Source organism: Syngnathoides biaculeatus, chromosome 16 (assembly GCF_019802595.1).
Source record: "Syngnathoides biaculeatus isolate LvHL_M chromosome 16, ASM1980259v1, whole genome shotgun sequence".
Classification (NCBI taxonomy): Eukaryota; Metazoa; Chordata; class Actinopteri; order Syngnathiformes; family Syngnathidae; genus Syngnathoides; species Syngnathoides biaculeatus.
Window position 1 is genome coordinate 22272125 of NC_084655.1, and position 27188 is coordinate 22299312.

The following is a 27188-nucleotide window of genomic DNA, read 5'->3' on the forward strand; positions in this document are numbered from 1 at the left end:
CCTGTGGCCATTTTTTTTTTTTTTTTAGGCAGGTGTTCCAAGAGGAAGTAATTGTTTTGATTTGTTTTGCGTGTGCGTGTGCCTTTATGTATGATGTTTTTGGTTTTGTATTTTTACCAGAAAGGCATAATGTGAGTAATTTTTTTTTTTTCTGAGAATTGTTTTTTGAATAAAAAGGCGAAACCATTTTATTCTTGGACCCATTTCGGGTAACTTGACCCAACTATGAAAAACCTTGATTTAAACTGTTTTTAGCCATCGAGCCATCCATTTTCTAATCCACTTATCCTCACGAGGGCCGCGGGAGTTCTGAAGCCAATCCCAGCTGTCAACGGGCAGGAGGCGGGGGAGACCCTGAACTGGTTGCCAACAAATCGCAAGGCACATTGAGACAGACAACCAATCCCACCTTGGGACAATTTTAAAATCTCCACTCAATGCATGTTTTTGGGATGTGGGAAGAAACCAAAGTACCCAGAGAAAAGCCACGCAGGCACGGGGAGAACATGCAAACTTCAACGCAGGCGGGTGCGGGATTGAACTCGGGACCTATGAAGTGTGTCCACCATGCACCCTACTGTTTAGAAAGGTTTTTATTATCAATAGTTCTTGAAATAATTTAGATGTATTCTTGTATTTCTTCATTATATTCATTTTTACTTTACTAAAAAAAAAAAAAAACATTCATAATTTATTTGTGAAAATAGAGATACAATTTTAACTTAAGAACCAAACAAAAACTACTTTTGAATTTTTCGCAAAAAAAATTTGTTTAATTTTATTTCTAATTTAACTAGCATTCATATTTTATGCTGTGGTAAAGTTACCATTATGCATTTCAATTTCTTATGACCTGAATAAAAGCTTGTTTTACTAATTCTTGCATTGTTTTTTTTTTTTATTTTCAAATAAATTTTTAACAAAATTTTACTTTGTGAATTATATTTCATCTATGAGAGAACATTTAATTAATTTATTACACATGATGCAGTTATTGTAATTATATTATTAATTCTAATATATATTTCTGAATTTTTAAAATACTTTCAAAATTTTTTATGCACGGTAGGATTTAAAAAAAAAAAAAAAGTAGTGTACTGCTATTGGAATGAGGTCATTTTACCCCCCCCCCCCTCTACCCAAAAAATGAACGTTATGATAAACTTCTATTAGCCTAAATTCGTCAACACGTAGCAAACTGTGTCTCTGGGAGAGGTCGGAGTTCAACGGCGCGTAAAACAAAGCACACTGCGAGATGCGGCCAAGTAGAAAAATAACAATTCTTTATTATAAATTACTGAAATGTTCGTCCACATATAAATAAGTGCAAATGGTTGTGTCGACCAGTCAACTTTCAAGCATCTTTAGTACATCTTTATAAAAGATTTTGTCTTCAATGTAAACATGGAGGTGTCAAAGAACACAGTGAAATAAGACAAGGTTGTGTCGTCTTGCTCAAATACATTCATTGGCGAGCGAGTGGCGTTCCTGTCAGTGCCAAAAGGTAACAAAACAACAACAAAATCGACCATCACGGAGGATTCAGTCCAGAGTTCAGCCCTTGAACAAAGCTTCGACTGCTAACGTAGAAAAACAAAACAAAAACTCCCAGAATGCACTCGGGGAGGGAACATTCGGTGGCTGCTGGGTGGACGCAGACGCGGAGCGAGCGCGCGTCGGTCGAGGCCTCGCAGCACGTTGTTACTTAGCAGCATCGTTAGCGGAGGGGAAACGGGTGCGTCGTCCTCGCCGGGAACTTCAACTCCCGGCTCCCAGTCCTCGGCCCTCGGAATGCGCTTTTTAAATGGGGGAGTCGTAATCCTGCATGTATTGCCTGAGAGGATGGGGAAGCTGGTCCCTAGTGGAGGAAATGTCCAGATGTCCGTTCACCGTCTTCCTGCATAAGTGCTGCAAGGTGGACGGGGAACAGGCGAGCGGTTTGACCAACTCCAGCGGGACCTTCTCGCCGCCCGAGTACATGTAGTCCACGTTGCGTCCGTTCCCTCGGCTCTGGGGCATGTAGTAGTGCACCAGCTTGAGGATGCAGTCGAAGTGGGGCACGGCGTGGATGTTCTTGGGGTCCGTCTGCAGGTAGAAAGAGGCGGCGTCGCACTGGACCCGCAGGTTCTTCGTGCCCGCCGCGGTTTTGACGCTGAGCGTGAACAGGTGGCGGTTGTCGGAGCTGTCGCGCACCAGGAAGGTGCCGGTGTTCTCGGCGCCCAGCAGGCTGTTGGCGTTCTTGCCTGTGATGGCGCCCCAGTAGAAGCCGCTCTCCTGCAGCTTGCGCAAGGTGGCCAGAACCATCTGGTACTGAGCCTTGGAAGCGAACGTCTTGTAGCGCTGAGGCAGCCGCATGCTGGGAGAGTCCGAGTGGCTGCTGCTCATGGCGGAGTAGGCCTTGCTGAGAGTTACCATGGCGCTGTGGCCGATACGGAGCGGGGAGTGCCGGAGGTGGGCTGCGCCGCAGGAGATCTGGAGACGGCGAGGGTGGGAGCGGTGACGACGAGACACCTGAGGAGGCGGGAGCGAGGCCGGAGGTCAGCGCACAGAGATCAGAACACGCTTAAAAAAAAAAAAAAAAAAAAACACTCAAGTCGGAGCGGACCGCCTCCGACAAATATTAACATTCAAATACGGGAGCCCAGTAAGCCCAATTCATCAAAAACAAGGCAACACTGCGGTTAAAATGTCTTGCGCAGAACCCTTTAAAGTGAAATACAACTGAAGCCGCTGGATGCATGTGCACATTTCCAACAATCGCTCTACGCAATATGACTGCACGAGAAGGTCGACGTGCCGCTTTTTGTGGCATAATTGTTTGGTGCCCCGCGGTGACATTTTTTTCACACGTAAAATCTGTGCCTTGGCGCAAAAAAGTTTGGAAAAGAAGAATCAAGGAATAACTAGCTCTGATTTGGCTTCCTGTTTTTCATGAAAAAAGCTACGTTACAATAATAGTGGGACTCTTTTTAATTACCATTCAAATCGGACTTCAATCCCTCGTATGACTTAAATATCACGTTATTACGATTTTATACGACTCTATGCACTGCGTATATGGCAACGATGCAATGATTGCCAATTTATTCTCATCGGATAACTTTTCTAAATCTGTATGTTTTTTTTTTTTTTTTTAGAAAAAGATACAAAGTCACTTTGCAATTAGTTAAGCAGCTCGTATTTATGTTGTATTCTAGATGAGACAGAAGAGCCCAGTTTGACCTCATTCTCATGTTTGCATGAGAATTCAATCATTCACTGGCTCATCAGCATGCTAAAAGTTACAGGACATGATTGTGGGGGGAGAAAAGTTTTAAAAAAACCTTCCAAACTGGAAATCCACTTTTGGGACGCTTATAAAAACTTCCAAAATAGATTTCTCTGTACATGAGATGAGACTCCCGTTTCCCCCATTTCTCAAGTTCGCTCGAGTACTCAAACTCTTGACTGTCGTCACGGTACAAAAAAAAAAAAAAAAGTCACTTCGGAGTCCGAAATTCGACCTCGCGCCTTTAACGAGTTGAGATACGAGCGTCCCGTTTCCCCAATCGTAGGTTCCGGTTCAAGAGAAACGAGACCCCACCACCCCACCCTCTTAAAAAAAAAAAAAAAAAAAAAAAACTGCTTTTGGACAACTTGACTCAGTTTTTCCTGGCATTTTCGACTCGCAAGCGTGAGTTGGGGAAAAGTGGCTCATTTGTTGTCGCCCCGTTTGAATCATACTTTCCCCATTTACGATGGCGTGCAAATCCGGTAAGGGCAAAGTTGTTTGTGCAACGCTCCGCCTCAGGCACCACGGTCAGTTCCAGGAAAGTTATTGAGAAATTTGCATCGGAAGAAGCCCTTCGACGTACGCCGACGGCTCGCGAAGAAATGAACCGACGTGTGCAAAAAGCAAAATGAGCGGCTTGTATGATTTTCATAAATATCACAAACATTGTAATTTAGAGCATTTGTTTGCAGAAAATGAGAATTGGTAAAAATATATATATATATATATATATAGATGACAAAATCCAGTGTTTATGCGTGTGTGTTTTTTTTAATTGTCTTAACTTTTTCCATAACTGTATATGAAGTAATAATAATCCGAACAAAGATGTCCACGTTCACCATTTCCAAAAGTTCTAAAGTGAAATGAGGGATGCTCACCTTTCGGCCGAAGTCCTTGGAAAAGTTTAAATCCAAATGGTCCGAGTGCCGCTAAGGGTCGTGGAGGCTTACGGTTTTTTTTTCTGTTCTCGACGGAAATTCCAAACGCTCCCCCTCCACCAAAAAAAACAAAAAAACAAAAACAGACTTTTGGGAGCGCGCGGCACAAAGTCGAGCGTGTCGGAGCAGCTGTGAACGGCGTCTGCGCCCTGCATTGACGCACAGGGCTGCCTTTATAACGCTCATCCTGTGCGTCTGGCTCGAAGGCCCCCCCCCCCCCCACCCTTCCAGTAAAGTGCTGGCAATTTGACAAGAAGCTTCAGTTCTCTCTCTCTCTCTCTCTCTCTCTCTCTCTCACCCCCCCCCACCATTTTCATTCCTGTTCTACTCCTCCCCTTGTCAATCACTTTGCTTTTTTTAACCATATCTATTATTTCATTACTTATCACCACGCACGCACACACCCATAAACAGAGCGTATGCAATTGAGTGTTTGCATACTAAAAGGTTCCTCATTATTGTCAAGCCATGAGGTAATGACTCGGGCTGTGCCGAAAGGCTTTGTTGTTGCGTAATCAGCTTTGGAGAGTTTCTCGGTAAGAGAGTTAAGGGGGGGGGGGGGAAACTAATAATTAACTTGTGCCCTGCGATTGGGTGGCAAACCAGTTCAGGGTGTACGGCGACTCCTGCCCGTTGACAGCTGGGATATGCTCCAGCACTCCCCGCGACCCTTGTGAGGATAAGCAGCTAAGAAAATAGATGGGTGGACAATAAGAAGGGTCTCAAGTACCGATCCGCATCCCTGCACTTAAGCCTACGTACAGTCAATCTAATGCTCCAGGAATGCGGTTATTTTTAGTCCAAACTAAAGGGCTTTAATATCACATAAGATGGTTCCCCCACCCCAAAGGTTCTTGACGTTTTCTGAAAGTACTACCCTCCCCCAGAGGAGGGTCTTCTTACGGTTGCAATATGATTCAATTGGAATTGAACTTGCATAAGATTATACAATAGTCGACCAAAAGCTGCAATTTCCAAGGTATCAAACTTCGCCAGTGGTACTCCCGTTCAAGCCGAGCTGGTGCCAGAGATGCTTCCGGGCTCCAACAGACCCAAATGACAAAACGGCGCTCCACAGGGAAGTAGGGAAACTGATACAGCACACCGGTCACATTCATATAACGCTAACCGCTTATAGGTTGGGGTGTCACGCGGATCGTAATATTGGAGGTTCTGGAGTGAATAATGAGGATTCAGGAGCTCCACCCAAAGACAGCGTGAAGGTTTGGAAGTTGTGCGCGTGACTGAGCCGGCGCTCAGGAAGAACACTAATCGGACTCGGCCTCGCTGACTCAGCCATCACGACCGCAGACAACACCAGCAAAAGCAGAAGCCTCAGGTAATTCTTCCGGTCCCGCGTCATGGCTTTCCTGAACCAGCACCAGCACTTTAGTCATCAGTACGGCTGGCACTTTGTTGACTTCTCTGGATTCAAACTCTTTTTGTATGGGAGAAAAGGTTGAACAGCTAGACCAGGAGTCAAGACTTTAGGCCAGTCTCTATCCTTCTGGAAATGAAACATTTTTAGACGGTACATCAAGTCATACAATAAGGAAATCTAAATTTTGGGGCATTTTGGCGTCATCTTGTGCACTCAGGTGGACTATCCTCCAAATTGGGGTTTTCCACTGTCCCAATTTGGGGTACAAATGCTCAATTCCAACCAAAACCGTTGATATCCTGTGCCTGTTCTGCTATGTTTTCCTGAAGTGTTTTTTTTTTTTTTGGTGTGTGTCTGTCTACGCAAGACCGACACCAACCAAATTCAAATGAACTTCGGGAGCTGAATTTTCCCAAAACTTTGGGGGGGATCATTTCAGGCAAATTTTTGCGGAAATGGCTACTCACAAGTAAAACAGTAGAATCTTTTGGGTGTTCTTTGGTGTGTGCCCTTGAAAGTCTTTGGGGTCTGTTTTGATGAGACATGACCACCAAATGTCAAGTTGCTAAATGAAACTGGTCCCAAGGGGTGAATTTTGCCCGGCAGTTCGGGTTGCACAATCCAACCGAAGTTTCGCTGGAAATGGCACTTTGAACCAAAACTGTATACTTTGTGATTTTGGATCATGGCCTCTTGAGACTTTCTTTTTCTTATTTTTTTTTTTTTTTTTTGTGAGTCTACCCGTGATCGACACGCCCACCAAGTTTCAGGTTGGCGAGTCAACCTGGTTCTGGAGGCTCCATTTTCGTAAAATTTGGGGGTGTGGGATCAAGACGAGATTAGATTGAAATGGCGCACACCAAGAACTCCGACGAGGATCGTTATCGGTAGTCTGTCTGTATTAACTACAAAAGCTAAAACTAGCTTTCAATTCCTGGATTTGCCTCACTTGCCCCTCATGCAAAACTGAGCTAGGCAGTCAAACGTGAAGCGGGAGGGGGGGGGGGGGGTTGCCAGTCACTGGGTGACTCGTCGGTCCTGATGGTCTTTTGGTAAACGTCAGCTGGGTCCGCAGTGGAATCAGGTGTTGCCTGATTCAGAGGGTCGGCCGTTCAGATAGCGTCGGAACGCATTTCCAGAAAGCCCGTTGTGTCATCATAGTGAGACACGTACTTAGCGTCCGTGCTCCACAACAACCCCCCCCCCCATCCCAAATCCCACAGAAAATTCAAAAAAATGCCCAGAAGAACAAGACCGAAAAGCAGATTTGGACAGACGGTCATGGGAAAGGGGGACGCGCTAAGTCGTGTCTCGTGTGCTGCGAATCAAAGGCTTCCTACGAGTTGGTCAAGTGGTCTCCCATCAAAGGCCCAAAGAGGACAAAAGAGGAAATTGTTGTGGTGGGGCTTCCCTCTCACAGATTGCGGGAAAACAACTTTGTTCGAATTGCTGTCCGACTTCCACGAAAGATGGAGCCGCCTCGTGATCGCAAATATCCGGAGAAATTGTCATGCGCAAACGGTTTAGTTCTTTTCGATTGGATCAGTTCAAAAAGCGCAACACTTTATAGCGCTGTTCTTATTAAAAAACATAAAATCTTGCTGGGAACAGATTAACAGCAAACAGACAAACTGTAGTCGTCCATTTAGCCATTCAGTCCCATTTTATGAGAGAGACATTGCAAGGCCTTCCAAGTCGCGCTTGAGAACTTTTCAGTCCGGTTCTGCAAAGTCATCCAGTGTATTTATGTAGTGAGGTCGAGTGCATGACAACTCGTGGGTTTGAACCTCAAAAACAAAAGCGCAGAAAAAAAATGAAAAGCGCTCCACCCCCCCCCCCCCCCCCACACTGACTCAGAAATGTAGCCTCGCTCACCATTCCCGTAAAAAGCTGTTGGGCGCACACGGGAAGATTGCAGGAAGTCTTTCCTCTGGAATGACGAGCAAAAAAAAATGTTTTCATACTAAATATTTGTTGTGCAGGCAGAGTGGCAGAGTGCTGCTCAGCAAGTTTTCATTGGCTGTTTGTTTGTTAGCAGGATTAGGTTGGAAGCCATGGGGCCAATTTTTTTTTTGTTGTTGATATAAAAATACAAACTAAAATGAACAAATGAAAAAATTGTGGAGGGGTGCGCTTACTTTTTTTTTTTTAATCAGATGTTATTCTATAATGGTAGCATTAAATAAAATGAGTTGGTTTATTTTGAGTTATTTGAATATTGTTGACATAGCAAAACAAACGAAACAAAAATGTTGACGGGTGATGTACTATAAAATTGACGGGAATAAAAAAAATTAAAAGGGTATTAATAAAATAACATTTTAAAAGCTTTTTTTTTAAATGTCAAAACTATTAAAATAGCATGAACTAGGGTGGAGAAAAAAAATGAATACTGCTGGTTTTATAAAATAAAGCTATTTTGTGCATATTGTAATCTTGTAAATTTTTATTCAGACAAATACTAAAAAGTGTGGCTAGTTGGGTTTATTTTATTGAATTTAATTAATTTACTACAAATAAGACCTTTCACAACTAGGGTACATACACACACATATACACACACACACACACACGTGTGTGTGTATATATATATATATATATATATAATATATATATATATATATATATATATATATATATACCAACTTAGTATTTTTGGTCAAATAAATGTTGCAAAAAAAAAAAAAAAAAAAAAAAAAAAAACAAACATTGGACCTGCCCAACGCATGTGGAGCCACGAAAGGTTTCCTGGCATTGAAAGGAAACGTTCGGCGGCCCTTCCTGCGGGCTTCCCGTCACACTGGACTTCCTGCGTTTGCTTCCTCTTTCACGCAGTCCTGCTTGGGCAAGCAGACGCGGCGCTACGTGAGCACCACTGATCACTTCCTGCTCGCGGGCCTCGCTTGCTGTCACTGATCGGAAGTAGACAGCCCTGAATCCTGTTCTTGTTTTAGTTTGTGTTTTTTGTTTTGTTTTTTTCCCCCCCCTCTCCGCTCCGCAAAGTGCATTCCTTACTCCGACGGGCCAACAGCACGTGCTGTGTGTTGACTCGTTCGCTTTCGTGCGCGTGCGGAGTAATTCCAGGAATTCTCTGCGGAACATTTTGTTTTCAGAGTCTCGTGAAACTGTCGCCTTCAGGGAACCCGAGAAAGAAAACACTGCGCACTGATCTCTTGGACCTTTTTTTTTTTCCCCCCAACTCTCACCTGGCAGTTACAAGTAGAGCGTTATATTTTAAAAAATGACAAATAGTCTTACAGGAATGCACGACACGGGTAGCTGAAGATCAAATGTGTGCAATAGCCAGGAATTTGTTATTTTGCCAGCGAGGTGGCTCAGACAACTTTCGAGCTATCTTGCAAGAAGCATGGCTTAGATACAAGACCTAGAGTGATGCTGTAGATATATGGATGAGCGATAAAGCAAGCAAGCAAGCAGGCACACAGATTAAATACATTTTCAGTAATTTTGGCAGCAAGAAACCTAAACCCTCTTAATGAGCATCAAGCTAAATGCTAGCTAGCTACAAAGACAGCCAAAAAGAGAAAAAGAATTAAGACAAAATAGACAACTAGCAACTTTTTGATATTTTGTAAACATGAAACGTCAGATAACTTTAGCATGATGCTAACTCTTAACTCGCCAACACAATAATTCAAAATTCTTCCCTTAGCTTTAAGCATCAACAAGCTAGCAAGAGTGAGATGGTCTGTGAGAGTACAACATTGTGTTTAGGAATGAAGAACAGAAATTATTGAGCTAACAGTAAAGGTACAAAAAAAATGTAGTGCTGTATGTGACGGAGGGTTAGATAAAAAAAGGCAGCGTCAGCTAGCTTTAGCATGATGCTAACTCTTAACTCGCCAACACGCTCAATAATTCAAAATTCTTCCCTTAGCTTTAGCATCAACAAGCTAGCAAGAGTGAGATGGTCTGTGAGACAGTACAACATTGTGTTTAGGAATGAAGAACAGAAATTATTGAGCTAACAGTAAAGGTACAAAAAAAAATGTAGTGCTTGTATGTGACAGAGGGTTAGGTTGGAGGACAAGCGCGAGAATTCGCATGAGCGTTATTTACAGTACGGAGATGACGTGACGCGTCACCGCCGTAAATGTTTTCTGGGAAAAGCACAACGGCGCACGCACACAAACATCTCGGACCGTCGATTCTCGTCACATGGGCCCGTCTCGCTGTTCTTCGCACAATAGCGATTAGCCAAGAGTACAAACTGATGATGTCAAGTTCAGGTCGGTAGCTGTAGAACCACATACCGGAACAAAAACTATTTTTTTTAAAAACCCTTCCGCCGACATTGTCGATTAAGTAATTACCATCATTATGCAATCCTATAAAACAATCTTCAGAAAAAAAAATAGTTCATGTGTCAGAGTGAAGCCGTAGTTTTACAAGAAAATTGTCACAAATTGACATATTAGGACCTTATTGTGATCATAATTGTTGCTGTTAAAGTAACATTATACAGCACTTGCAATGGGGCCAACTGAAGGCAAAGTTCTATCAGGAGAATACATTTTTATATATTTAAGTCAGAGCATAAGACCAAAGTACAAATGTAATATTCTGCATGTAATATAAAGATGAATTTTTTTTGTCACATTTTGCCCTTACGGGGGTGCTCCCAGGAAATGTGAATGGTCATATACTTGCAAAAAATAAAAATAATTAAAGGGAAATTTGTCAAATTTATGACCCCCCCAAAAATATGAATTGTTTAAAAAGTATCAAAAATCAACAAATGTTTATTCTTTTTTATCGAGCTAATTTTTAAAAAAAATAAAGTAAAAAAAAAAACCGTGTTCTTTGGAGGAAAATATTATAGTTTTCAGATTTAAAAATAAAACTACCTTTGATTTGTGTTTTGGATTTTAGAAAAATTGCAGAAGTCTCCATATTTTGTAACATAAAAAAAATGAATGCAAATTGTCGTGACCCCATCTTTTTCCTGAACGGTGACCAGCTGTATTACAGCAAGGTGCAAATGTAGAAATGGAGAATTTTGTCAGACATGTTTCGACAAAGGAGCGGCGCCATTGCGAGAGTCGAGTCGTAATCCCGTGAGAAACGTGTCAAGTGAGGCAAAAAGTCTTCTGACATTTTCAGCAAAACGACACTTTTAGTAAGTAAAATTTAAAAATAAAAAAAAGACACGCTGAAGTCCTGGAACTAACATTTTTTTTCTTGGAAATGTATGATTATGACTCTTCTTTAATCACAATTCAGCCGTTTGTGGATGGGTGCGTGATATTCAATGTAGAAAATCATTATAATCACTTAGACTAAATTTTCTTTTACATTTTATCTAATTTGTTGAGTTTACTTATATAAATATAATGAAAATAAATGTCACGTGGGTCCATTCTTTTTTGAATAAAAAGAAAACGTTTTACAATTAATAAATGATTCAATAAAAATTAAATGTAGATAAAAAAAATCCAATTTTTTTCAATATTACATTTTTTTTTCCCCCAATCTTATTTACACTTCAACAACAAAATGCACCACGACTCCAAGCATATTTACAGGAGGAGGAAAAAAATGCCTCATCATACACGATAAAAGAGACAAAAAAGCATTTTGCAGAAGTCTTTAACTTGCGTTATTCCTGGCATCCGACACGTTGTCGGAACGTCCGCGCGCGTCTCGAAATGCAGTTGGCGTGCACGTTGCCAACTCGACAGGTCACAGGTTACTTTTTTTTTTTTTTTTTTCTTAACAGGAATTGAAAAAGTTTTGACACAATCTGCTGGCGCAGAGTACAAAAAAAAAAAAAAAAAAAAAAAACGAAAAAAATTGAAATCATGGAATTTCAAGTTCTTCCTCATCCGCCGTCATTTGTTTAATGTCCCGAAACGTTTACGGGAAAGATCGGTGGTGTCATTAAGAATAGATTGCCGTGATTAATCAATCCACTTTGACTTGGTGTGACACACACGCACACAAGCCACGCGTCATCGAGCTCATTTTGCAGAGGAAAGTCGTTTGAAAGCAGGGCAAATGTTCGTTGCGACACTTTGGCCTTTCTGCCGTCGTCTTTCGCGCTGCACAATCCCGCTCGTGGGAGAAAACTTGCGCAATTGTCCCCTTTCGAAAAAGCCATCCCACTCCCTCAACACACAACATTCTGGACTGTTCCCGTTTTCCCCGGCGACGACGCATCCGAGCTTCCCCGACAAGCCGCCTTTCCCCACTCAAGGAGCGACTCGAATGGAAAGGAACTTTTTTTGGAAGCATTTCCACCAAAACAAATCAAGCATTTTTTTTTTATTTTTTTTTGGAACCATTTCCATGAAACTATGGAGAGGGACAAACGGGACCCAGTTTGGGGGAAGAAGAAAATAAATAATACAGTCGTGGCAGGACTTTGAAGTTTAATTCATTCCAGGAACAAGCTTTAAAGCACGGGTCTCAAACTCAATTTAGCTTGGGGCCGCTGGAGGCGGAGTTTGGCAGCCTCGGCGCACGTGGACGAATGTGGAATTTAAATAAAAAAAATCAAAAACAATCCCACCTTCTCAAGCATATATATATTTTTTTTAAATACAAAATAAGATGAAGGATGCTGGCGTTAAAAACTTGTATGCAAAATTTCAACAACAACAAAAAAAACCTCTGCTTGGCAATGCTGCTGTAACGTTCTCTAATTGCTAGCATCAAGCCGGGTCGATGTCACACCCCCGATAGCCATCTACCCCATCGTGATTGGTCGGCTCGTCAGCTCCGCACGCAACACTGTAAAAAGTGCCATCCATATAAAACTCAATGGCCGCACTACCGTTATAGCTGCATATTAAAGTGGGGGCCACAAACGATCATCTCATGGGCTGCAAATGGCCTGGGGGCCGCAAGTTTGAGACCCCTGCTTTAAAATCTTTTGTATATTTTAAATCAATCTCCCCCCAATGAAATGAACTGAAAGGCCTTTCATCTTTCCCAAGCCCCCCCCCCCAAAAAAAGACGCCAGCAATTTTTTGCAATATAGAAATAACACCTAAAAAAAAAAAGAGAATGTAAATGGATTTTGCAAAATGTATATAAGCATTCATAGTGTAGTATTTGTGTTGTCTGCCTTTACTGCTAGCCAGTTTCAAAGCAAAGTTCTTCACATCGGCATGTGTTTCAGAACATTTTGTTTTGAAACAACAGAAACCTTGAACTTACCAAACGATACAATTAATTCATGAATTCATCAGAATAACAAAAAGTTTGTTTCTACCTTTTTCCCCCTCCGCAATCAGCAGTAGAGCGCTGTCCTCTGACAAAAAGTATAACTTTGTAACACTTCATACGGTAAAAGAACAGTCGGGAAACTGGCTTTTGATGACAAAATGTTTATTTCCCGATCAACAATTATGAAATGACAAACATTGTTGGGTTGCGGAGGAAGTAGCTTCAGCAGGGATACCCAGACTTCCCTTTTCCCCAGCCACTTCTTTCAGCTGTTCCGGAGGGATCCCGAGGCGTTCCCAAGCTAGCCGAGAGACATAGTCTCTCCAGCGTGTCCTGGGTCGTCCTCGGGGTCTCCGGTGGGACTTGCCCGGAACACTTCAGAGGCATCCGGATCAGATGCCTCAGCCACCTCATCTGGCTCCCCTCAATGCGGAGGAGCAGCTGCTCGACACTCAGCCCCTCCCGGATGACCGAGCTTCTCACCCGTTCTCTAAGGGAGAGCCCGGACACACTATGGAAGAAACTTATTCCAGCCGCTTGTATCCAGGATCTTGTTCTTTCAGTCACAACCCACAGCTCATGCCCAGCCCTTCTCATCTTCTACTCAAAAACTGTGCTGATCTCAAATCCAAAGCGATAAAAGCCTCTCCATCTACACGGGTGTGTTTGGCATGACAGAGATTTACAAGACTCAAGCTAAGACAAAGAAAAGCTTTGAGAACATCATTTACACCTGCCTATTGGAAGACATATTTGACGAATATATTCGTCGGTGGCATCGAAGGGTTGTATTCCGGTTGACAGATAAAAACATGCAGGGTAGGAGACGAGTTAAGGGGTGTGGCTCAATGAGCAGCACAAACACCTGGAGTCCAGTTAGCCAATTAGCCTTTACATTTGTCTGCTTGAATGCGCCATTGATTCAGCAGCTCAATGTGCAACAGCAACTATGACTATCCTTGGCCACCAGGGAGGGTATTACAGTAACTTTTTTTTTTTTTTTTTTTTTTAATTCTTGCAGTAATCATTTTCTCATCAATTCATTTCTGCTAGCCAGAACTCTATTTATACATTGACGACATTTGCTCCTTTTGGATCGTATCGTATTTGGACGTGGGCAAACAAATAGCCCGTCTCTGCAATTCCAATAAGGATATGAGGTCATGTACAGTAGCCACACACACACGCGCGCACACACACACACAGAAAAATGCCTATCTGGCAAATAGCGCGTGCTGAGAATGGGCCGGCGTTATTCACGGCGGTATTAGGATTGATCCGACCCGGGCTGCCCGGCACGGCCGCCGCCGTCCGTTTATCAGTATCGGGTGGCGGGAGACGGAGGCGGCGGTGACATAATGGGGATGTTCAGAATGGACTTTGATTCCCACCAGCGGGCCTGGAAATAGCAGGCTGATGTCATTGCGAAGGAGGCTAATGAACGAGTCTGTGCTGGAACAGCAGCTCGGACGCGACTGCGCTGATAGCTGAGAAGGTTGTGGTTTCGAAACCGGCACGCGGACACATTATTCTTATGCAAAACGGATTGTTGGAATGGTTATCCGCATCGCGGTACTATCTAAACGCAGACGGTAATCTGATCCTGCGCGGTGCCGGTAAGAGCGGTGAGAAGTTTCCATGTACACAAAGCACGTGTGTTTGTGTGTCAAGGTTAACACAATGTACACACACACAAACACACGCACATCTTCATGGCTGGACCATAGAAGAACTGATTTGGGGCTCTCAGTTCAATATTTTTACAATCGATTCTCCTATCGATTGAAATGATAATCACCGTGATTAAAGAGAACTATTTGGTACATGAATTTGAGACCGATCGACGCTAAATGCTGAACAGTTAGCAATCGTGATTAGCATCGATGTGCTACTGATTACCATTTCCGCAAAAAATTAAAAAAAAAAAAAAAAACATTCAGCTCACTTATAAATCATGAGTCATCGTTGCCCATCTTAAAAGTGTCTTTCATTAAAAACTAAATAAATAAATAAATTAATTCCAGATGCGCCTCTGTTGTTTTGGGCAAACGTTATTGACAGTTTGGAAATTTATTGTTTTGTTTTTCGACCCCAGCATAGCTTTGAGGCAGAAATATTTGATCAACCTATTTTTTATGTCAACTTAGCAGTTATTTGACATCCCCCTCCCCCCACCCCCACCCTTACATTGATGGATTGATTGCTTGTCTGAGGTGAATATTGGCCAAATTATTAGTGTCCTTACAATAAAATAACGAGGGTGGATGACTTCAAGTCCAAAAGGTGTGGAACAGCTGGCGGAAGGTGTCTGGTGTTCTATGTGACAGAAGAGTCCCCACTAGGATGAAGGGCAACGTTTAGAAAACAGTGGTGAGGCCGGCCATGATGGACAGATTAGAGACGGTGGCACTGAAGAGACAGCAGGAAGCAGAAAAGAAGAAGATGTTGAGGTTCTCGCTGGGATAGGATTAGAAATGAGCTCATGAGAGGGACAGTCAAAGTTGGAGGTTTTGGAGACAAGGTGAGAGAGAGTAAACTTCGATAGTTTGGACATGTCCAGAGGCGAGGGAGTGAGGAAATTGGTAGGAGGATGGTAAGGATGGAGCTACCAGGGAAGAGAGAGCGAGAGGAAGACCAAAGAAACGTTGATGGATGTTGTGAGGGAGGACATGAGGACAGTGGACGATGCACGAGAGAGGCTTTGATAGAAAAAGATGACACGCTGTGGCGACCCCGAACGAGACAAGCCGAAAGGAAAAAGAAGACAATGAAGTAAGAGAAAGCAATGGTGAAATTGTTATTAAAAAAAAAAAAAAAAAACGATTGCAGCTGCACGCAGCTATGCGGCGCATTGCGGTCACGCTTCAAGGGGCCTTTTGTCCTCCTGTACCTGCGCCCGCCGTGACTCAGCGGCAGATGGCCCAGCACGGCGCATGCCATCAGGAAATGATTTCCATGTGACTCAGCCCGTAAACGCGTTCGCACGTACAATCAGATCGCAAGGGGCGCTTCAACGGAGCTTTCGTTTAGGACGGCAAGCAAGCGGGCGGACGGTGACACGAAAATCTGCGACAGGAACACCTTCGATGTTTAATGACCATCACTTGAAACATAAATCATTTTTTGATATGCATTTAGGAGAAGGTTGAAACGTTTGTATTCCCTTCTGGCGCCAGTGTCCAAGAAGACTACGTCACACGGCATGACACAGTTCCTCTATTTTAATTTAAGAGGATGACTTCATACTTCTACATTTACACGCACATCATCTGACTTCCTTACATGGACCAGTTAGTGTGGACTCAAATGTGCGCTATTCTATTCTATTCCTTCTCTCAGTGGCTTGCGTGCACTCGGGTGACAACGAGGCGCACTAAAGCGGTCACGTAAATAACATGAGCGCATGCTTCGTTGCACCTGACTCCCAAGACCAGATTGTTTTTGGGCTGTACCAACCAGCCCTTTGTCTCAGGGCATTACCAGAAGTGTACCAGAACGTCGTGCTGGTTAAAAATCTCTCTCGGTTGGACCTGGTGCACGGCTATACTCGCGCAGCTTTCCATTGAAAGCCATTTCTTTTTTGTTCCCTTCAAAACTGGCCCCTCCCCAAAGAGAGGAAATTCCTTTGCTGGATCTCCAAAAACCACCACCTCCCTTTAAAAATAAATAAATGAAGAATAATGACTTTTATTATTCTGCCGCATCCCTACACTATCCCGCTTCCCGGCCAGAGATCCAAGAAGGACCGGTACAGTGAGTCCCAAACGGGGGAGTAAACAAAGCATCTTGCACAATTCCAGAAAGCGCTTCCTTCAAAATGGGATGTGCGGTCTTGGGTGCTGCGCTTTGGCGGGGGCGAGAGATAACGTAATGAGACGTGAGGTCACTTGTTAAACTCCCACAGGAGATAATGCTGGCACCACATAAACGCACACAAAGCTCCAGTTTCCCAGAATGAAAGCCACACGCAGGCACCCTTCAATGAACGTGCGCAAAACGCCACATTTTCTCTCTCTCTCGCCGACCCCCGCCCCAAAAAACAAAGCCCGTTCCTTCCAGTAAGTGTAATAATAACAACAATGAATGCTGGCGAGCCGCGTGGTCGCATTACATCAACTTCTGCTAACGCGTCAAATCATTGACAGAAGCCCGTTATTGTACCCACAGATTCACACTCGCGAGTCATAAAAGTCGACCTATTCTCTATTCTCGTCTGCAGATAAGATGCAGCAAAATAAAATGCATTCATGCACGAGCTCCGGGAAAGCTTTTTTTTTTTCCCTTCCTTCTTCGCTGGGCGACATTGGGGAAGTCCAAATGGGTAACAGTACCGGCGTGTCTTGATGAGAACTGCAGAACAGGAAGTGGAACTTTGCACAACATGGAAAATGATTGGAAAATCAACACAGTATTTTTTTTTTTTTATATACTCTACGCGTGCCCTGCAGTATGAATACATGCAAATGAGCGCAATGAGCCCCCATTTATTTATTTTTTGGGGGCTGGGGATACGTTACAGAGCCGCCAAAAGGTGAAAATCTGCAAAATAGACCTTAGAAAAATGGGTGTAGTGTATGTCATGAAATGCATGAATTTTAGTATGTTATCAATGAAAAAAAACAGCAGTCGACATGGACCATGTATATTTTTCCCCACCACAAAACATAATTTTGACGTATACAGATTTTTGTAACTCCCGCCATGAAAATCCTTTCAAGGGGATTTGCTTTCGAGAAGAAGCAGGAAGTGACAGAAGCGCCCCCAAGTGGACTCGTTCGTTTCCATTAGTTTTACCGCCGGGAAGGAAGCTCGTCGTTCCTTCGTGCTAGCCAAAACGCCGGCTCGTTGCCTCGCTGGACATTGCATGAACACTCGGGAATTACCCTTCATAAGTTTGCAAGAGACCCGGTTCGTCGTGAAAAATGGATTGCACGGGTGCAAAGGACGAGCGCTTCGTGGGTTGCAAATGACAGGTAGGTTTGTATACAGCTACTAAAAACTAATAATAGTAATAATAATAATTTGGGGCGAACCACAATCGTCTCACTATGTAACAAAATATTCGCGTACGTATGACGGAGGTGTTAAATGTGTTCAACGTCTATTTTAGAATGTTTATAGGGATGACATGACCTTTAAGGACATAAGCCATTAGCGCTTGTTTCAAATCTAGACACGGTCATCACAAGTGAAGAAAAATAAGAGCTAATGAACTAAAATTATTGTTTTGGACATTTATTTTTAAAGATGGCACAAATGAGTAGAACCATAATATTAGCACACTTGAGCGCTTTTTAAGATGAAAATAAAGCACAAATGGCAGTGGAAAATAACTAACATTGAATCATGACATGTTGCAACATGTTTGGGACTGTTCACAAGATGTTGATATTTTAATTAGAATTTGTTTATATTTCCTTCACAAACTTTTGAAGTGAGGTTGAATGAAAAGGATTCATTTTTGTTTACCAGCATAATACTTAAGACACACGAGAAGTAAAAACATTTTTTTTAACGTTCAAAATAATTAAGTTGGTTTTTGGGAGTGTTTGCTTTATTTTAAATCAGACGAAATAAATACTTGTGGCCTCATGTCCAGATTTGAAATAAGGATTAAGGGCTCATGTCCAAAGGGCTCACATGCTTCAGGGCAAATGTTCGTTCCCCGGTATCGAATTCCCCCGCCCACACACTTTAAAGACATGCAAACTTGTTGAAACAAATGTAATGTTATTAAAACACATTTTTAGAGTATTCTTGAGTGCCTGTTCTTGCCTCTCGGGTGTCAAACGTTGGGAGGACATGTTTAACGATAACTTTGAAGAACCAAAACAAACAAACAAACAAAAAAAAACACTCTGGCAGGCGTGCTTGCTTCAAGCTGCTCATTTGCCACTTCCTCAGTGGAAGTTCACCGAAAAACAAGAAATAAGCCATAATATACAGTATTTTACCAGAACAAGCTGTCATTTTTCAAGAATTAAGAGTTTTTGTATACCATAATTTCCGGCCTATAAGCCGCAACTTTTTTTCCCCCCCGCACGCTTTCAACCTTGCGGCTTATGCGGTGATGCGGCTAATTTGTGCATTTTTTTTCCTCACGGTCGCAAGGGGGCACTCGAGCGGAAAAGGCAAGAGTGAGACCGGTGGAATATATGTGCCGAGAAAAGTGACTTTTTTCGGTAAGTTTTTTTCTTTTAATTGTCCCTGTTACCGCAGCACTAGCGTTAGCGCCGCGCTAGCATTAGCACCGCACTAGCGTGTTGCTGCTGTGTTACTGCCGTGTCTCAGTGATTTTTACCATTTTTTCTTTTTCAACCGGCCCTGTTAGTGCTGTGCTACCGTGTTGCTACTGTGTAGCTGCCGCGGCTGTTTTCTTTTTTTAGTATGTGTGTGTGTGTGTGTATATATATATATATATATATATATATATATATATATATATATATATATATATATATATATATTATATATATATATAGAGTTTTTTTTTTTTTTAACGAGCCCTGTTCGTGCTATCGTGTTGTTGCTATGTTAAGCTAAGCTAACGTAATGAAAGTCGTCCCTTTTCAAGAATGAAGTTGTAATATTATGAGGAGCGATGAATTCTATGAGGCAAAACTCAGACAATAAAGTACTGAATATTACAAGTGGTTAACATCTGCGGTTAAACTTTTACTTGACAACCGTTTTTATGATCGCCTGAACTATTCACTTCACATTTGTTATGGAGGGGAAAGGGAAAGGAGAAAAAAAAAAGTGTTTGGGAACAAGAAAAACTTGGAAGTCAACGTGCGTGACTGAACAGATTTCTTTTCACGGAAGGTCGAAGGAAACAAAAATGCGACGTGTCGTCACGCCCATCGACTAAAAATCTATAGGAAGGAAAAGGAGGGCACGGCTTTGTTGTGGCTGCGTTTTAATCGTATTTCTGAGAAGCGCTGCCCTCGGGCATTATTCTCTGTCCCTCTCCAATGTACAACGTTTGCACGAGTGATTTATTGCGGCGCTGTAAAAACAAACATTGCCATCATCTAACGTGCCTTTCGGACAAATATGTAGCACGGCTGCAATTTTTTTTGCCTGCCAGGCATCAAAGCTAAAGACGAATTCCCACACGCTCACCGGACATTTCATTAGGTACGCCAACACGGAATATCATCGCGACATCCAAAACAAAAGCTCGGGCAAAATGACGCTCACAAAGATAATAAGCCTCGTTCAACTGAGACATTTTGATATATTCATAATCTTTCCAGATGAATAAGTGACAGCTGGCAAAAAAAAACTTGCATGCAATCAAACAAAAGTCAGAAATGTGCAGTGCAAGAATTGAGTGCAACCAGGACACTTTTTTTTTTTTTTTAGAAATGTTGGAATGTCTATTACTGCAAATGTTTTTGTATTAAAATACAAAAACAAATGCTTTGCCATTTTTAGTGATACTACCCAACTATGGACGTAAATATGTGCCACCAGGATTTGAATTTGAAATGTAAAGTGATCACATATTTTCAATAGTTGTATTTCAGTGTAACTTTTCAAATGTTAATAACTACATAACTGGCTACAATTCGCTGTCTGAAGTTCACCGTCTGTGCCACCAGGCAGGATTACTTCAGGTCAGAACCGAACAGCCAGCCAATCGCAGTTACGCTTTCTTAGTCACGTGACGTCACATACTAAGAAAGCGTAACTGGATTGGCTGGCTGTTCGCTTCTGACCTGAAGTAACCCTGCCTGGTGGCGCGGACGGTGAATTTCAGAGAGGCGAATTGTAGCAACTATTGAAAATATGATCGCTTTACATTTCAAATTCAAATCCTGTTTTCTGTGGCATTTCAAAGTCAAATCCTGGTGGCACTAATTTACTTCCGTTGCCAACAAAATAAAGAAATGCAATCCATCTCAGGACAGCTAGCGAACCACAACAATTTATCACGTTATTTATTTCTTAACTTGTATTGATTTTGTATAAACGGTCCTAACTTGTCGTAGAGAATTGATAATTAAAAAGTAACTGTGGAAAAAATACAAACCTTGAGACGGTGTTGACTTCCAAGTTTTTGGCTAGCACTTGGCGCGACGCTAACGTTTGGAATTAGCACAGCAATTATGGTCAGAAGAGTGGAAATAAGCCAACGATAATTGGTAGCGTGCGTTCATGTTGTCGCGCACCGCTATTTCACTACCCTCGGTCGGAAAACCGGGACTCCCGTTGGACGGGGTGCTCGGTTCACCCGCGGCGGAGTCCGTAAGAGAGGAGTGGGAGGTGGTGGTGGTGGGGGGGGACGCTTCTGGGAAGCAGCCTGGCCCTAATTGGAAGGGTCTCATGTGTCTCCACTTAAAAAGATGGGGGGGAAAAAAGGCGGTGGGGGGGGGGGGGGTCCAGGAGCAAGGATTCTGACGCTGGCACACTCGGGCCTCCACCTGGGGAAGCTTCCACCAACGCTTGTAAAAAGTCTGGCGTGGCGGTGCCAAGTGGGTTTCTGCTGCTTGGCATGGCGCCCACCACAGTCCAGCCTACCATTACTCCACAATGACTCTGCTCGGATTTAACCTGCCAGGCATCTCCATAATACCCATCATCACAATAATAATAATAGTAACATACCAGTCACGCCCCTCTTTTGTTCTTGCAAAAACAAAATTGAAGATATTCAAGACACGGTTCATTATGTAATTTTTGTTTTATGGCTCGGATTAAACTGCCAACGCAACACAAGCACACGCTCGTTCGTCGTGCCAAGAAAACGTCGCATTGAAAAAAAAATGAATAAAACGTGTTTGATTAGCAAAAGTCTAAAAAAAGCAAATGGTATACAAAACACCGACACACCCGTTCCTGTCACCGAGAGAATAGCCCGTTGAAAAACATCAAAAATGTTGCTGTTATACCATTTACCAAAAGTCTAAAATAGCAAACGTAAACAAAACTTGACACACTCGTTTCTAGCAGAAAATAGCCCAATGACTGCGATTTCATTTACCAGAAATCTAAACATCTAAAAAGGAGCAAATCAACACAAAACCCGACACGCCCCTTCTTATCACCCAGAGAATAGCCTGTGGAAACCCATTGAAAATGTTGCTGTTATACAATTTACCAACAGTCTATAATTAATGTACACAAAACTTGACACACTCGTTCCTAGCACCAAGAAAATAGCCCATTGAAAATGTTAGTGTCATATGATTTACCGGAAATCTAAAAAGGAGCAAATCCACACAAAACCCAACACACCCTTCTTATCACACAAAGAATAGCCCGTGGAAACCCATTAAAAATGTTGCTGTTACACAATTTACCAAAAGTCTATAATAAATGTACACACAAAGCTTGACACACTCGTTCCTAGCGCCAAGAAAATAACCCTTTTTTAAATTGTTGGTATGATATGATTTACCAGAAATCTAAAAAGGGGCAAATGTACATAAAACCCAACACGCCCATTTCGATCTCTGAGAGAATAGCCCATCGAAAATGTTGCTGTGATACGATTAACCAAAAGCTTTTTTTTTTATCGTCCTCTCGACAACGAAATAAAAAGTTTGAGTGACAGTCAAAACTCTAGAATATCAAAGTACCGTAATTCCTGGCCTACAGAGCATACCTGGTTATAAGCGTCGGTAAACAGAAAAGAGTTTAACGCTAGCGCCGCGCTAACGCTAGCACCGCATCACCACCTAAACCGCAGGGTTGAAAGTGTGTGAAAAAAGTCGCGGCTTGTAGGCCTGAAATTACAGTATCTATCAGTCCCCATTTAAATGAATACAGATGCCATTAATCTGTTACAGTCCCACTCAAAAAAACTCAAATACAAACATTGGTAATCTGTTTTTTAATAAGTAAAACAGATTTATGCAAGTATTGAACTTCACAAAGACATATAGTAAACACGTAATTGAGTAGAATGTAAAGAATTAAGTCTGGGGATCGTGATTTCACGCTTAAGCGCCCATTGACGGCGTACAGGCCTTGGCTACCAGTGGGCAGCATAATACACAAAGAAGAAATCCACAACTCGATGACTCTAAAATTATGTGAAATTTCTCTTCTTTTTTTGGGGGGGAATCATGAATTTACTCAAAGTACGCAGCAAAACGTCACAACTTTGAAAAATGACAAGACTGTCCATTGAACGATAGCGTATTTTCATTTCTTTAACAGTGCAAGTGCACAGTTGAGCATCCAAGTCTCAGCCGTCTTTTGTTTTCTTGTACAGAGCCAAATTCTGTAACCGTAACCACAAGTAGTTGCCCTTCTTGTGTAATTGCGCGTTCCCTAAATTAGCCTAAAGTGACGAAGATAAACAAAACCAGACGCGCGGGTTCCTACCAATGAAAAGCAAAACGTCAAATTGAAAACGCCACTTTTATTTTGGAGTATTGCCTTTCAATCTGAAACGTGTATATTGTATGATATAAATATATATAACATATATAGAGTACTGCGTTTAGAGCATCATCAGAGGGCGTCGCTTTGCCCAATTCAAGGAATGCAGCAAAGGCTCAAGGCGGGCGGGATGCGTTGCTACCGTAATGATGCGCGTGCCTCCTTCACGCCTCACTAGAAATTCTTGCCGGGGACCCAACTTGCCAAGTCCCAACTTGCTTTTGTTTTCTTGAACGCACAAATGACAACCCGATGACATTTCCACCGATTCCGTTTTTATTATGTAATCCGCAAACGAACATTGGTTACCGGACTCTTCTCGGTTGATGTTGATTCTGTAGTTGTAAATATTGCAATTATTTTATTTTTCTGCTCCTTACATTAAGTTGGAAACCCCCCCCCTTCAGGGAATTATATATGCTTCAAAAAAAAAAAAAAAGCGATTTTTTTTTTTTTTACTGTCTTCAATTTATAATGTCACGGAATTTATCATATATTCAAATAATACTTCATTTCTTTTGTGCAGTTGTACTGTTCTTTCCTGGCAACCAAATTACGTAAGTGACCCACCCCCGATGGAACACACAAAAGGAAAAGTTGCAACAACTTTTTTTTTTTTTCCCCCCCTACATCAGTTCATCCCTTGCCAAGGTGAATTAAGTAAATTAGCATCAGCATTTGAATTAAATTCAAAATTAAACTTTTGGGGAAATATGCTGCTCAACACACGCTTCAGCAATTTTCGCTAGCTACAACAACCTAACTATAAAAAATATAAAACATATAAAACAAAATAGATATGGGCACTTACCTGGATGCTAACATGGAAAATGAACGGCAGTGGAATATGTTTTTATATGAACGAGGAAGGGTACACAGAGGTTACAGAGGTCAACACACACAGGAGCAATTTTCGCTAGCTATAAAAACCTAACTATAAAAAAAATATATATATGGGCACTTACCTGTATGCTAACACTGAAAATGAACGGCGGTGGAATATGTTTTTATATCAACTAGGAGTGGTACACAGAGGTCAACACACACAGCAGCAATTTTTGCTAGCTGCAAAAACCTAACTATAAAAAATATAAAACATATAAAAAAAATATATGGGCACTTACCTGTATGCTAAGATGGAAAATGGAAGGCGGTGGAATTTTTTTTTTTTTGAATATCGAAGCAAGCTCCATTTTATTCCTTTTTTTTTCCAAAAACAAAATCTGTATATTAGTTCACCACTAGCAAAGCGAAGTTTATTATTTTTTCAAAATTTGATGACAATGGCAGAAAGACAAAATAATAAACAAATCCAGTATTTCAGAAAATTCTCAAATCTTTCAAGTGATTAACAAAAAAAGGATCTTAACTGTAATGTTGGCCTTCTGAAAAGAGGATCGATTACACTTGTTCGCGTAGCTCGGCGACGATTGAGGTTGAAGACGGGCATCGTTATAACAGCGTCGGGCACTCATCCACAAAGCCAAGTCTGAGTGAAGCACAAGTCCGCAGAACGTCCAAAGTCTTTCGTCGGAAGCGTCAAACGATGTCCCCGCTTTCTAAGTCGGACTTGTATCCCGGATCGCGAGCCTCTTCGTCAGGAGGATTTGAGGAGCGCGCCGAGTAACCCCTACCAGTGAGGAAGTCTCCGGAATGCGCTCCGTTACTGTTTGTGTTTCACGGGCATCTCGGGACTCAAGAGAGGACTTGCTAACCGTCAGAGAGCCTTGTTCTGACTTTTTTTTCTGACAACTCTCGCCAATTCGTTGAAGATTTTTCCAGCATTGCTAGTAGAGGTTAAATGGCGGCGCGCAGTGGTGTGTGGGTAATTCAGCAAAAAAAAAAAAGTGACGTCAGTGAAAACAACCCAGCCAATGGGATCTAGCCAGCTTCTTTTTGCCCTTTAACGTGACCCATTTTACATAAAATTTCATTCAATTGGATTAATTATTCAATCATGGAACTTCTTATCTAAATCTACATCGGAATCCATAACGTCTTATCTCTGTTATATATTATTTTACTTGCAACTGACATCATTACATTGACTTAAATTAAAGCACATGACGCATGTTGCGTGCTCAACTCGGCCAGCACGGCAAGCAAACACAATTTAACTCTTTTCATCTAAAATCAGTCTTACCGTTCAAGCTCCTGCCGATAATTTAGAACTGGACAATAAATTCCGTCGCAAAATTAACTTAACGACGAATTTTTGCCAATTCGGTACTTGATTGTTACGGGGTTTTTTTTAACTTCCGGGTTCTTGGGGGTCGCCTTCTGCGTCCGTCGCTTTAATGGTCCGATGAGCAACACTGATTCGAAATTGTCACATGGTTCCTTCGTTTAAGAATTACGTGATCGATACATTCGAATTTAGCGGCATCGCTGTGACGTCATACGTCGCATCCAATGGAGAGGGGCTGGGGGAGTTATTTCTGAGTATGAACAATAATAAACAATATTACCTACGCATACTTGGCGAAATTCAGCAGCCACATTGGTCAGGGCAACGTTCCGATCCAAGGCAATGCATTTGTATCGGGAAAATAAATCACAACTTACTCATTTGTCAACCGGTTTTCATAAAGTATTTACTGATTTTTTTTCAATGTCAAAGCATGGGCTATTACACCAGAACATTTGAAAAACAATTAATACAAAACGTCTTTAAAAATCGTTTTCATTCCGCTTGTCGTAATTGCACAGAATTGCATGCAACCGGATGCAGTAAAATGTGCTGTTATCCTTGTTATTTTGTTTTATTTTTCATACTGCCCATAAACCTGTAATGCGTTGACACTGTGCATCCATCCATCCATCCATCCACTTTCCAAGACTCTTATCCTACATTAGTTTTGGAATCGGGACAGGCCGACTGTTTCACGTCACGTTTGTAAATTTCGTCCAGTAGAGGGCCGCACATTTCACTCATCGAATGTGTGCGTCAAAAATGTCACAACTTTTCTGTTTTCCACAACTCGAGGGCCTTGCCTTCTGCAATAATAAGCATGTGTCACTGTCGTGACATTTTCAAGTACAGAGTGTTCAAAACCCAAGTCCCGGCCCTCCTTTGTTCTTCTTCCTCAAATAACCAAGACACCAAATTGTTGCCCTTTTCTTGATGTAATCGCTGCTCCTCCTCAAATTAAGCTAAATTGACACAGCGACACGAAATCTGGCACACTTGTTCCTTGCTCAAAAACATCTTATTGAAAATACATTTCTTAATTGTACGTTTCCCTTAAATTTTTGCAATAATTTGTTAGAATTGTTTGGAGATTCAATGTGCCTACCCAAATAACTGCATCCAAAAATTTGAATCTTGGGACATTTTGTGCCATTCAGATTTTCTTTTGTAAATCCATCCATCCATATTCTTTGCCGCTTATCCTCACGAGGGTCGCGGGCAGTGCTAGAGCCTATCCCAGGTGTCAACAGGCAGGAGGCAGGGTACACCCTGAACTGGTCGCCAGTCGATCGTGGGGCACATAGAGACAAACAGCCACACTCGCAATCACACCTAAGGGCAATTTAGAGTGTCCAATTAATGTTGCATGTTTTTGGGATGTGGGAGGAAACCAGAGTGCCCACCCGGAGAAAAGCCACGCAGACACGGGGAGAACGTGCAAACTCCACACAGGCGGGGCCGGGATCGAACACGGGACCTCAGAACTGTGAGGCCAACGCATTACCATCTGCTCGACCGTGCCGCCCTAAATTCGACGTTTCCCTTAAATTTTTGTAATAATTTGTCAACACTGTTTTGAGATCAAATGTGTCTATGTGCCCATTTTGTTGTCTTGTGCCGAAATAACTTCATCCAAAAATTAAAATCTTGGGACATTTTGCGCCATTCAGATTTTCTTTTGTACTCTACAAAAGTTAAAACAATTATCATTATTATATTATTCATTATCTGGACCTTTTGTGTGTGGCTTTTTCTTTGTGGAATTTTCCAATAACCGTGGGACGCTTCCTCCTCAGCGAATAAATTCATGAGAATTTA

At 42.1% G+C, this 27188-nt stretch overlaps 1 protein-coding gene across 2 annotated transcripts; it reads right to left on the minus strand.

Annotated features, from left to right (window-relative positions):
• Positions 1–1266: 1266 nt before the first annotated feature.
• On the minus strand, positions 1267–25490 carry LOC133514075 (suppressor of cytokine signaling 3-like). 2 transcript variants are annotated; one of them, XM_061845360.1, is made up of 2 exons: positions 25323–25490; positions 1267–2511 (listed from the first exon to the last, which is right to left on the minus strand). In XM_061845360.1, the coding sequence occupies exon 2, from the start codon at positions 2413–2415 to the stop codon at positions 1801–1803; it is 615 nt and encodes a 204-aa protein (XP_061701344.1). In that variant the 5' UTR covers positions 2416–2511; positions 25323–25490; the 3' UTR covers positions 1267–1800. The 2 variants fall into 2 exon arrangements, with proteins under 2 accessions (XP_061701344.1, XP_061701345.1); XM_061845361.1 differs by lacking the exon at positions 25323–25490 and adding an exon at positions 4153–4371.
• Positions 25491–27188: the final 1698 nt, after the last annotated feature.